The sequence below is a fragment of the Nelumbo nucifera genome, chromosome 6 (assembly GCF_055504915.1).
Source record: "Nelumbo nucifera cultivar China Antique chromosome 6, China Antique-T2T, whole genome shotgun sequence".
NCBI lineage: Eukaryota > Viridiplantae > Streptophyta > Magnoliopsida > Proteales > Nelumbonaceae > Nelumbo > Nelumbo nucifera.
The window spans coordinates 5,129,992-5,142,756 of NC_142654.1; the positions used below are offsets into that span (position 1 = coordinate 5,129,992).

Sequence of the window (12,765 nt, forward strand, 5' to 3'; positions counted from 1 at the left end):
GCTCCTAAGCTAGTGAATGAGACAATTTATGATTCTAACAAATAGGGAGGTGCATCCATCTTCTTGAGAAAGATGAAAAGCTGAATCTCATCCCACTACACAATTTGCAATAGTGTATTGCAGATACTGTGTTGTCAGCTTTAAGTCCCTTAATCACAAGGCACCCAATAACAGACAATAACAAAAGAAAGATAATTGGATGATTGTTGGATCGTTCTTCCAGAAGAAAAAACTAATAAAGATAATGGCTTCTTTATATGAAGCCATAAAAAAAGTATTTTTTTGTTGTCTGTTCCAATCAGAAGTTGCTAACACAATCAGCTAGTTCTGGTCAAATATGGTGACTCTTCTTAGAGCTTAGAAAATAGAGAGATTGCACTACTTCAGTAGTGGTTACAAAACAGATTTAAAAGATATAAATGAAGAGATATCCTAACCATATCTGATCAAGATAAGATCCCAATCTAAACTACTAATATAAATCCTAATCTAGTTGAGATAATATAATGCACCCAAGTACACTTTATTGAATTGATATCCTAACAACTCTAATATGCATCTATTGGGCAAGTAAAGGAATGTAGGTTATGAATGGAGTTTTCTGGGTTTGATGGGGTCAATCAAAACTTAGACAAATTCAGAAACAAAAGCTGGGAAGCTGTTTCCAGAGAAATTTTACTTAGCGATAAGAAGCTATACAGACCTAGTATTCACCCACATCCTATAGGGTGTGGGGGTAATAGGTCCAAAACCAACACCACTATTAATCAGTTCCAACTCGATAGGACCTCTGTTTGGATGAAATTTTCCTTTTGAGCTTTGGGCTGTGGAAAATTAAAAACGAACCAAAAGTGTTTTGACTTTTGAGTGTTTTGTAAGAATTTCTTTTAAAAACATAACAATTTAAAGTCAAAATATTTTTAAGCCCCCAAAACCTAAAATTGGGGCTTTAAAAAATAAAAAAGTACAAATCCTGAAATCCTAAAGCTAATCCAAATACAACCTAATATGATGAATTTCATACTAGTGAATGTTGAATGTTATATAAAACCCAATATATTATCCAAATTCTAGTTCGGGATGGGTTTGGTACTGACGCAATCGTTATTGGGTATCATAAATGGGACCCAGATTCAACCATCTGATTTAGAATCGCAGATCTGGGCTTATAATTCAAGGCGTAGGTCTTTATCAGGGCAGCCAGCCCACACCCCTGTACTAGGCCCACACATACGATGGAGGGTCCAAATCTGGGCTTCAAAATCTCAAGGCCTAGTAGACCAAGCCTGGTATGTATACATATGCAATATATTATATTATATTATACTAAAATATGTAACGTTAGATCTTAGGCTGCATTTGGCATTCCTTACTTTAAGGACTTGTCTCCTTTTTACTCTTAAAAGTTAAAATGCCCCTTTGAATACCAATGTCCCTATGATGGGCCAGCCCGGTTCATTGACTGGTGAACCTATGAAGATACTCAGGACATTGCCATTATACCGCATTCAAACACAGCCCGGCCCATGATGATCCCCGCATGTGATCCTATTCAACTGGGCCTGTGCATTCAACCTGTACTCTTGAGTGGATTTTAGATTGGGCGATTTCTTATAAGGGTTTTCTAAGGTCTCTCTCTCTCTCTCTCCAGTCTTACAGCAGTGTCCAGACTCCAGATCACTTGAAGTTGTATGGAACTAGAGATTGGTGAGCCACTCACCCAGATTCAGAAAACTTGGATGTGGTCATACAAGATCATTTCATGCTCCTAAGTCCTATCTCTGGAAGATCTGGGACAGTTTCCCATGTTGGGTTGGGAATATAAATTGTTCTAAGCACTTGATCAACTTAAGGCTCAGTTTGGAAGGAGTACAAATGCAAATATGTAGAATGCAAAACCTTATATTTTGTATTATTTCGTATGCATTTATACTCTTTCCAAAATGAGCCTAAATGGCTGTTAAGATTTTGGGGGTGGTCGACAACATGGTTGGTTTTGTTTTTGAAAACAAAAACAGCTGCTACATCGGCAAAATTATATTGTTTTTGTTGATATGGCAGTTGTTTTTTACTTTTTGTTTTTCAAAAATAAAACCATTCCACGTAGGTTCCCCACATCTTAATGGAAATATTTTTATTTCTACTCAGATACGTTGCTGTATCTTCTCTCTAGGACTCTGGGTGTTCTGTTCCTCGTTATCAGATCATCTCTCATCACACATCAATACTTTGGATACTTGTTATAATCATCCTGATGTCAACTAAAACGACCTTTTGAGGGGGTATTTGCCAACTGGAAATAAAAGGTCAGCAGAAAAAGAGTGATAATGGCATCCAGAGTGAATTTGATTTGCCAATTCCAAAAGGGGCAGAATATTCGCAATTTGGAGAAAGGATTTTTTGCTGATTTTGAATAATTCTGATCTTAGAAATCACTGAGATCCATGGTTGTTCATGTGGCGAACAGCCCCTAAAACTAAAAGACTGTTGCATTTTTATCTAGTTAATACCTTCACAAAGATTTAATGTAGTCTTTCAAAAAAAAAAAAAAACAAAAAAACAAAGATTTAATGTAGTTAAAATTTTCTTTTGATTTACAGGGAATATGAAACTATTGTAGAATGATTCCGTATCTCCTATTGTAGAAAGACGCCAACTAACCATCTGAAACTCCCCATCTCCTACCCACATGGTTTTATCACATTCCTACCCCCATGAATGAAACGAATTGTTCCCAATGCACGCTGTATTGTCTTGTAGGTAGGGATTTGGGAACAGTTGCTTGAAGCCCATCTGATCAATTCTTTATGCAGTACAGATATTGGGATCTTACGGTTGAGTTTGGTTTGTGAAATAATTCTTAATTGCCAGCATCATTAGTCAGAGCCCATTAGTCATGACTCATGACTCATGCTCAACTCAAATGGTTACTAAGAAAATTTTACATGTAACCTAAAGAATCCATCTATCCTTCGGAGATTTGTTCATCCAATCTACCTAATTGCTGGTCCTTGTGAAGATGAAGCCATGAAGAGATAAAAGAGATCAAGTGGCGCCTTTGTATGAACATGGGGCTCATTTGGTTCTCTTCCCCAGACTCCCAGTTTGTCTTATGTCGGTCCCCTATTCTAGCACAAAAAAAAAAAAAAAAAAAAAAAACTATCAGAACCCAGTCTCGACCATCTTTAATCGTTGATCTTGTACATTTTAGTTTTGGTTCAGCATCAGCAAAGGTTCAGATTCCTGTTTTGTTTATCTTTCCCCTCCCGGACTTTTATAAAAGAAAACGGAACTAGAATCTACTGGTAATATTGGGGGGATAAGATCGGCAACATCCCTCTAAAAACTGGCTCTTGATTCATTACATGACATCAACCTTAACCAACATTGGTTAAGATCGGAACTAGAATCTACTTGTGACAGTTCCCTTGATACCTCAAATGAATTACAAACTACAATTTCCCTACTACTATACAGGCATTGGATAAGGTAAAAAGCAGTAAGACCCAAAAAAAGGAAGATGAAAAACCAAAATACAAGCATTGTGCCTTATAGATCATCCTCGCATGAGGTTCTTGTCTTGTCCCTCTCCCAGTAAGCAGACCTTAGTGCATCGTAGGAGAATTTACCTGACACTTCTGATACATCATTCGACATTGGACCACTATAAGATTGGTGGAGTTGCTGCTGCTCCGTCCAAATTCTTCCACTCCGGCTTCCCACATCATACCCAGGTGTAGACATGTAATTGGAGTCCATGACCATGTCACCCTCCAAGATGCGAAGGACCTTTTTGAAGGACACACAAGAAAAATATAAGCTTTGGCTAAATTGCAGTTAATAGCAATATAAGAAATGGCATTAAGGCAGGTATGAGGATCTAGTATATCCATTGCAAATATCCCAAGGAAAAACCGCAAAATTGTTGGCTGCAACCTTTCTCCATGTGAAAATACATTCATTTTCGGAGGACGAGGTTTAATCTTTTCAACTTTAATAAACTAGCCAAGTTGGATGAGGTCTGGTTAATTAATATGGAGCAGAATGGGCATAATTATTGATGACACTGTTCTATGAAATTTGCAGCAAATACCAACTCATTGAAGGATGACATGACAGCCAGTTGCTCTTTTTTTACCTGAGACATACGGGGCCTTGAATGGGGATCCCGTCGGATGCACAAGGATGCGGCATGCAGCATGCACAAGACCTCCTGTTCTGAATAGCGGTTTCCCAAGCGTGGGTCCACCAACTCATCAATTGCATATTCTTCCAGTAAAGGTCGTGCCTGCTCCAAATTTTTAACATGAGCAGCAATAAAAAATCATCATTTGTATCAAGGGACAAGATGAAATGGGAGTTTTCTCTTATGTGAATTTTACTTGAGGCCATCCTAATTCTTAGTCCATCAATGTGCATGTTAAACTAGATGTATCTGCATCGTACCCATTCAGTAAGGCACTGCTGGCCCTTAGGCCGGTTGATATCAACTGCTTTCCGTCCTGTGACAAGCTCTATCAATACTACTCCAAAGGAATATACGTCAGCTTTTTCTGTAATTTGACCACTTTGAGCATATTCTGGAGCCAAATACCTAGACAGGCAAAATAGGTGACTCAGTTTCTCCATATGTCAACAGCAAAATTTAGAACTTGATCCCTCTTAAGTTACCCGAATGTTCCAATTACTCTTGTTTCCACACCCATGTCTCCATCAGGCTGCCATCTAGCCAGGCCAAAATCTCCAACCTGAACAAACAAAAGATTGTGTCACATCAAATCCTACTGTTACAGGTGTACAAGAAAAAACACCTCATGAACCAGCAAACATAGAAAAGAAAAACAATGTGTTCTAACATATGTAAATGTGGGAAAACATTGAGAATAAAATGTGCTTTGATATACCTCTATATGCTTTCATTCCCCTGCAAGTATTTATATTCAATGCTTCTGATATTTAGATCTTATTAACCAATCAAGTTGATCACCAAGAGAAATGGATCAAGTGCTATTTGGATGATTTTTCATTTACAATTTACCATCCAAGAGCATCCTACAAACTCATGTACCTCCAATTGATTAAGAGGATGAAACCTTGATCTTAGTCAATGGAGTATTAATGTGACTGTAAATAATTTATTGATAGATTGGGTTTAAGGGCATTTGTGGACCTTTTTGTACATTTCTATACACAACACAAGTTTATGCATTAGTAACTTATTCTGATTACTTCTCAAAAAAGTGAAGTGAGATCCATCCAATGATGGGTCCAGATTCTCTGAGTAAAGGCTTGTGGAAAGTTATGAGCAAGGATCAAAATATCAAAACACCTGATACCCAAAGTTGGGCATCGGTGTGTACAGATATGAATGAAACTCTCCATTTTTGTTACTGTTTTTTATTTTATAACAATTAGAGGGATGCCTTATATCATCCCAAGGTTTTAAAAGTTTTAAAATATGTTTGTACTGGTGTATCCATGTGTATCTGGGTGCACTGATACACACATTATACACCCGATACTTTGACAAATAATCAGAAAAAGCTACTAATGCTTGGGCTTATCATATTGATATGTTGATCCTTGGTTATGAAGGAGCAAATTAAGAAAGAGAGGGCGTCTTGCCCTCCTTTTGATCTGTGGGTAGTTTCAGGCTCTTTTTGTACATGAGTTCAGGGCGCCTTGCCCTCCTTTCGATCATTAATACAATACTTTTCACACTGCTTATCAAAAAAAGAAAGAAAGAAAGAAAGAAAGAAAAAGAAAGAGAGGGATGGGAATTTACAATGAAATACAATGAACTAGTCATTGAGTCCAGACCCTGCCAGCTTCTTGTCAAATAAGCTTCTTAAAGGAGGTGAGAAGGGGGAACCAATAAAAAAGAGTGGAGAGAAGGGTTTAGAAAGACTTATTTTCCACTTGATATCTTTCTGTTCCAAACTAGAAAAGTATGTCCTATACAGTCTAACATCCAGGGTAGTCTTCTAAAATTACAATAGCAAGTACATTTTTCAAAAGACAATGTGTTGGTTTAGAATGGGTGATAAAAGAATTGCAAGGAACACTCAAGCATTGAAATAAGTCAATGAAGAAGTTGTGTCATACCAGTGGCTCAAAATCATGGGTGATTAGGATATTGTTTGGCCGCATATCACGATGGACAATACAACCTACTCTACATTCTTCATGAAGGTATCGCAATCCTCTTGCAGCTCCCACAGCAATTTTTTGTCGTGCAGACCATTCTAATGGATCTCGATTACGTCCTGCAAATTTGCAAAAACTCTTGTTGATGACTTTCTAGAATACAGTAAAAAGCACAGCTTTTTAAATGCAAAAATATCCTTAATACATAAACATACTTACCAGGTTCTATGGGAAAGAGATTTGTAATTTTATATGTTTCAATTTTAAAGTTAAAGGATAGCAGAGAGGTTTGATCATCAAAATGGCAGCGCAGAATAGGACCAGCACTACATATACCACTACCTACATGGTTCAGATAGGGGCTGGATAATGATGTCAATGCCATAAATAACAACTTGAAGGAAGATGAAAGTAACAGAAGTCATTTTTGTTAATTCCCTGAATATTAAATATAGGAGACACTTTTTCTGGTAAGCAAATTAGGGGTCATTGTTTGCTGCGGTGATTAAACCTTGGGCTGTCAAGAATGAGAACATGGGTTTGAGTCTGAGAATACCCACTTTGTGCCAAAATGCCAAAGCTTAGGTTATGATAATGTTTTAAATATATCAAACTTCATATAAGAATGAAAATCTAAAGCACCTTGTCATCATCTGCTTTCTACCAAAGGAGTTAATTCTGCCAATTATGATATTTGTAGTTCCCCTAGATAATGGGCTCTGTTTGGAAGTAGAAGAAGAGGAAGCAAAATAGGTCCAATAGGAGTGTAAATAGATCAAATTCAAATCAAATCAAGCAATATTTGAATTCAAATTCAACTAAACATTCAAATAGTCAATTCGATTAGGTTATGTTGAATCTCAAATTCAAAGACCCATTGCAGATGTGCCTTAGTTTTAAAATATTTTAGAATGAAACACATGGGAATAATTACCATAAAGATGAGAATCCAAAGACCCATTGCAGATGTATTCATAGACCAGCAACCTTCTTCTGTCCTCAACACAGAACCCAATTAACATCACAACATTACGATGCTGTGCACAGCTAAGAACCTCTACTTCTGAGCAAAATTCAAGATCCCCCTGAGAACTAGCAAGTTTGTGTTGTTTGACTGCCACTGCCTGGCCATCTGGTAGAACCCCCCTGTGAACCGATCCAAACCCACCTTCAGCCAAGAAATTTGCCTGTGAAAATCCACCTGTAGCAAGTTCCAGCTCAGCATAGCTGAACCACCTCGGAGGTTTTCCAAATACTGGTGCTTTGTGCTGACATATTGAACACAATGGAGGTGGACCTGGAGGTGCGCTTCTGGGTAATGAAATGGCCTCTCTAACATTTCCACTGAAGTCCAATTCATGCCTATAATTCAGCATTCCAATTCCAGCTTCTCGATCAAGTTTAGAGAATTTCTCCAATAAGGCTTTGGATGTAGAAGACTGAGCTTTATCATTCAATCTTTGTGAGTTTTCCTCGCTATGTTTTGAGGACTGGCGCCCAGAAGTAAGAAGTACATCCATCCATGGATGGAAGCCTAAACTTGTTGAAGGAGAGCTTGGGTTTTCATTGTCTGTGTCAGAATTAGAGTCTTCTGGATTTCGGTGCTCCTTTGTAATTAAGGATTCTTCTTTTTTCAAATCACCATTTATTCCAGATATGAAAAATGGAGAAGTTCCTGGGTCTGAGCTTGACACAGAAGATGTTCCGGCTTCAGTTGCAGTAAATGGTGTCCCTAGCTCTGGACTACTAGTTGGAGTCACAACTGGGCCTCGGATGGAACTCAAAGGATCACTGTTGTTTTTTGGATGTTTTTTGGATGCCTCTTCTAACCCAGGGGGTAGCGTGGATGGCGCTTCAGTTTCTTTCTTAGGTGAGCCAACCAAATTCAATCGAAGAACTTTTGGCTGGGATCGTTTCATGACCACAATATTGCATTGCAGCTCTTCCATGCAGCGTTTCTCCTCAAGTTTCAGCTGTCTGCACATGGAAAGGTTGAATAAGAGGCAATAAAACCACATCATATCACATCATAAACCAATGTACCCAAACAAATAACACCGTTTTGTACTATGTTATTATTTATTACTTGTCCAGTACAACCCAGTTTGCTTGAACTCTCTTTGCTTCAGCAGCCACTGCCCCACATGGCGATCCAGAAACGATCTTTATCTTTACATTGATCTGGCAGAGGAAAGAAGGATAGAATCAAATCAACAGTCAAGAGAGAAGATGGAAAGCATAGAATGTAGGAGAACAAAGTTGGGTACTCACGTTGTTTGGATCATAAACATCGTGGAGCTGAAGCATCATTTGGGAGCAGGAATCAGTAATATCAGACTTCTGCTCTGAACTTGTCCCTGAGTGAGATTTCCGGTGACCATTGGCACAATCTCCAGAAAATCTTGGAAAACCCCATAGTCTTCTACCTGAAAAACAGAATATAAGCATACTATTGCCCATCCGTTTCATTTTCTGGAATATTAATAAAGTTGGGCACATAGAAGAAAAAGAAAGATAAAAATTTTAATAGAAAATCAGATATTGGCAAAAAAAAAGGCCCTCCTGAACAACTGATCTTTTTGAGTTCCATGATCCATTACGAGAAAGTCAGGATCTTGGACTTGGCACTCAAAATTCGGCCAGACGTGGTTGAGTTACCTTCTTGGCCGAGCCCAAGATTTCAAAATTACCCAAGACGACATCGTCATGCCTACACAGATGTGGCGTAGTATCAAGTGTTTGACATTCCCATAGTAAAGTCAATTTCAAAGTTGACCAAAAGAACTAAACTCCGAATCGCCAAGGCAGAAACAGAGCACAAACTCTGGAAATTTCTGTCATTACAGTTGTAAGTCCGTGGCTATTGATAAGAACAAAAGATGTTAATAAAACAACTCGTGGCAGATCAGCCAGTTCAAATACCCATTTTAGCAACGAGCCTTTACTTAACAAAATTGCTCAGTAGATGAATCCGGAGGAGAGATTGCGGGATGAAAGAACGATTCGAGAAAGAAGAAGAAAAAAACAAGAGATAAGGAATGGTACCCGAGCTATGACCAGGGCCGACCACCAGTAGCGTTATACAGTCTCCAGGTTGAACAACATGAGTCAAGGCCCAAACGAGCGCACCCCTTGGGATTTCCTTGGATGCCTTGACGGCAACGACAACCTTCTCAGCAACATCCGATCCCTTGTCTTGCTTCCCATGTTTCTGTTGTATACTCATCCTAAGTTGCAATTTCAATCCTTGTGTTCAGCAGATGCACTCCATCAGACCAATCTACAATGTCTTTTCCAATAATACCAATCACGGGTGACTAGAGGCTTTGAACTTAAGCAGATAAAATGGCAAGAAAAGCAACGACGAACGGCCCCTCAAGATGCTTTTACAGAAACGAGCTCTAAATTGAAAGACCTCCACCCTAGTCTTCCCTTTGATAACCCCTTTTGTGAAACCCTAAAAAGGTCAGCAGATTGAACTCTTTAAAGTTTAAACTTTAAATCAATCTTTATTTTCTTCTCTTCCCTTTCCCTTATTGATCCTCAGAAAATCTTGCATGCATATTCCAGATATGGAAACAACGATCTTAAGTGGATCTTCCCTTGAGGACCTTATAAAACCAAAGATTTTGAACAGAAAAACAAGAGAGTTGCAGCTAAACCACCCCTGCTCAACTTCAATGGAGTAAATAGCTCAGAAGCTCTACATGAAAAGACGTCAGAAGTAGAACAACTGTTTCTCATAAAATGTACCGTGTACTGGACGTGGAAACGACACCAGCTAAAGCAGATCTCACTGTCTACCACAGTAGCTACGTCTCATTCGAACCTTCAAATCACAGAGTCAACCCGTGAAACAAACAGAGCTTCAATAGCGTGGTAGAAGAAAAGAGCTGGTTTCCGATAGAAAAGAAAAATAAGGAAACGACGATCACAGTATTCATCTACAGGATTTCAACTTGGCATCATCATGTCTAATCAAGACGATAAAACCATCGAAACGACGCGGTAAATACTTTGCTCAACATGCTTACTTGTAAGCCGCGATTCTAATCGACAAAACCGCTCTGCACGCCTAACGTCTGAAGTGTCACGATTCACGACCAATTAACTATAAAACTAAACAACTCGTTTCAGTCCGAGAACCTTAAACAGATTCACTCGAGAACCTCCAAATTGAACATCACCATCTGGACAGAGCAAGAAGCTTGAACTGAGAATCTTATTTAGTTTACCATTCGAATCAGAACCACGAAAGACCTTCCAATTGGCAGAATGGAGAAATTTCCAACAGTGAAAGGACCCTGAAATCTCCGAATCTGAAACTCTAACAGCGCAGGAGCTCGATTCTCGCAATGAAAGCACCGCACCACGTCAGTTAAATCTATCCGCTACAACCATCGGAAAAATCAGATTAGTCGGAAGTAGACCACATTTCTCTGCAAGCATCTGAACTAGAAGCCTTGGATTTCAAGGCCTTGGAAGACAAGCGAAATTGATCCAAAAAAGAAATCAAAAGCCAGCTCAGTCCAGACTTGTTATGATCGAAATTTCTTCCTCGCTCCTTTCACATCAAACAGCACAAATACGCCAACAGATACGGAGATAAATGGAGGGAAAAAACGCGAGAGAGAGAGAGAGAGAGAGAGAGAGAGAGTTCAACTACCTCACCTATTGGTAAACTACTGGTAAATAGTAATACAACGAAATAATGAAAACAAAAATCAAAGAAAAGATTAAAACAAGTAAAAATCTCTTCCCTCCTCCACACTCAAAAAGGACTCTGCAACTGCGAAACTCATCTCAGTCATCTGCGTGCCTCAGCCTGAAACTTGAAGGATTTACTGCAAACAGGAAACAGCCATCGCGAGTATTCAAAACAACCTCACGTGTGGTTGATTCTGGTGAGTAGATACAGTCAGGTTGGAATTATTAAAGTGTGAGTAGATTCCAATCCAGTGGGTCTGGTTTCATATTATGGTATCTAGATTCCAGATGAGATGGAGGTCAGCATCGTAAATAAGAAGTAAATCCGAGGGCTAATATTCCCGTGGGTTCTGGCTCCCTGTTCGATTTTTGAACTGCCAGCCATAAAAATCGTGACATTAACCACCTGCTCAGGTTACCAGGGCCATTCAATTCAAAGTCCCCCCCCCAAGCCATGGACCGCAGTTACTGCTATCATCTCTCTCTCTCTTTCTCTCTCGTATTCCGCTATAGCCCCAGGGCCCAGGGCGGGGCCCTCTCGCCGTTATCGATCTCCGTCGAGTTAGCTGACCGGCTGACAACCACGGAAAGCAGCAGCCAGTGCCTAAGACGTAAGCGTAAGGGCCAAAGCTATCAGATATTCAGAGCCAGACGACAACGGACGTCTTCGGACAGTTCACTAACGGCGACGTCACCCTGAGACGGGCCTGAGCTGAGCAACTCCCTCCATGTGTAAAGTTACGTAAACATAATTAATTCACCTGATCCGAGCTGCGTGGGTCTGCCTCGGCGACGGTGACTCAACGGCGAAGCTTTGACGGCTGAGGTTTCCACTGTCCGGTTTTTGGCGCCATCCGCGGATCGTGTCCCCACTCCCAAAGAGTTCGAAGCTCCGAAAGAATTGATTATGTGTCTCGAGGCGCAATAAGATAGCGTGAGACACATTGTTTGTCTCTCTTTGAATTTACGTTAACGAGAAATCAAGACTATCAAGTCATCATCGATGACCTACTATCACGTATTAATTAATTAATTAATTAGTATGCAATATATGCACGCGGAAAAGGCTGTTTTGTCTGTTTCTTTGAATAAGTAATAGATTAATAATCCAACGACCCGGAATTTTATGGGTTAATTAATCAACATTAATGGTATGGACTATTGAATGAGGGTGGGCCCGATCGTTGAAGGGAGTGGCTGGGATTGCATTGCATGTGCAAACTCACTGGATGATGTTGATTGCATTTGCATGTGTAGGTAGTAGTATGTTGTGGGATGGATTTGATGAGTATGATGTGGAATTGGGAGTTTAGTGTTAATTTGGTTGTAGGAGTAATGATGGACCGGTCCAAAAGCATCTATGCATGTGGGTAACAGTAGGAACCGGCCAAAAGCATGATTATGTTGCAGAACCGGCCGAGAATTGTCCTTGTTCTTTACCCAAATTTCTCAGCGTAGGAAACTTTTTTTGTTCGAAGAGTAGCCATCAAAACAACTTGTTTGATAAAGGGTGGATGGAGATAAATCCAGAAGGATAATGATGACGATGATGATGTACCAAATCACATCAGAACGTCAAGCAAAGAAAGGGGAGAGGGGAGGAAAATTAACCCCAATTGATCCTAACTGCAGCACTGCATGGTATTAGCTAACTTTACTGAATTCTGATACCGTCCGACTGTCCGAGCCCTGCTCTAACTAGATCCTGCGTCGTGTGGCGCAGGCGCAGGCGCAGCAGCTCAGTCTCAGAACTCAGAACTCAGAGGCAACCTGATGTCATTCAGCAATAAAAAGACAATTTCCTAGGCCCTCCTCAAATTCCGTTGACATAAGTTGATCTTCAATTTAATGAAAAGAAAATCTCTCCCGGTCAATTTTTAATATAGAGAGATATTCTTTATGTATGGCTGC

General features: G+C 39.6%; 1 protein-coding gene across 1 annotated transcript; it reads right to left on the minus strand.

Annotated features, from left to right (window-relative positions):
• Positions 1-3,334: 3,334 nt before the first annotated feature.
• Positions 3,335-11,044, minus strand: LOC104604398 (inactive protein kinase SELMODRAFT_444075-like). The gene is made up of 9 exons (XM_010268699.3): positions 9,193-11,044; positions 8,419-8,573; positions 8,234-8,328; positions 7,082-8,124; positions 6,106-6,266; positions 4,672-4,748; positions 4,447-4,594; positions 4,139-4,288; positions 3,335-3,789 (listed from the first exon to the last, which is right to left on the minus strand). Exons 1-9 carry the CDS (start codon positions 9,371-9,373, stop codon positions 3,550-3,552), a joined length of 2,250 nt encoding a protein of 749 aa, XP_010267001.1. The 5' UTR covers positions 9,374-11,044; the 3' UTR covers positions 3,335-3,549.
• Positions 11,045-12,765: the final 1,721 nt, after the last annotated feature.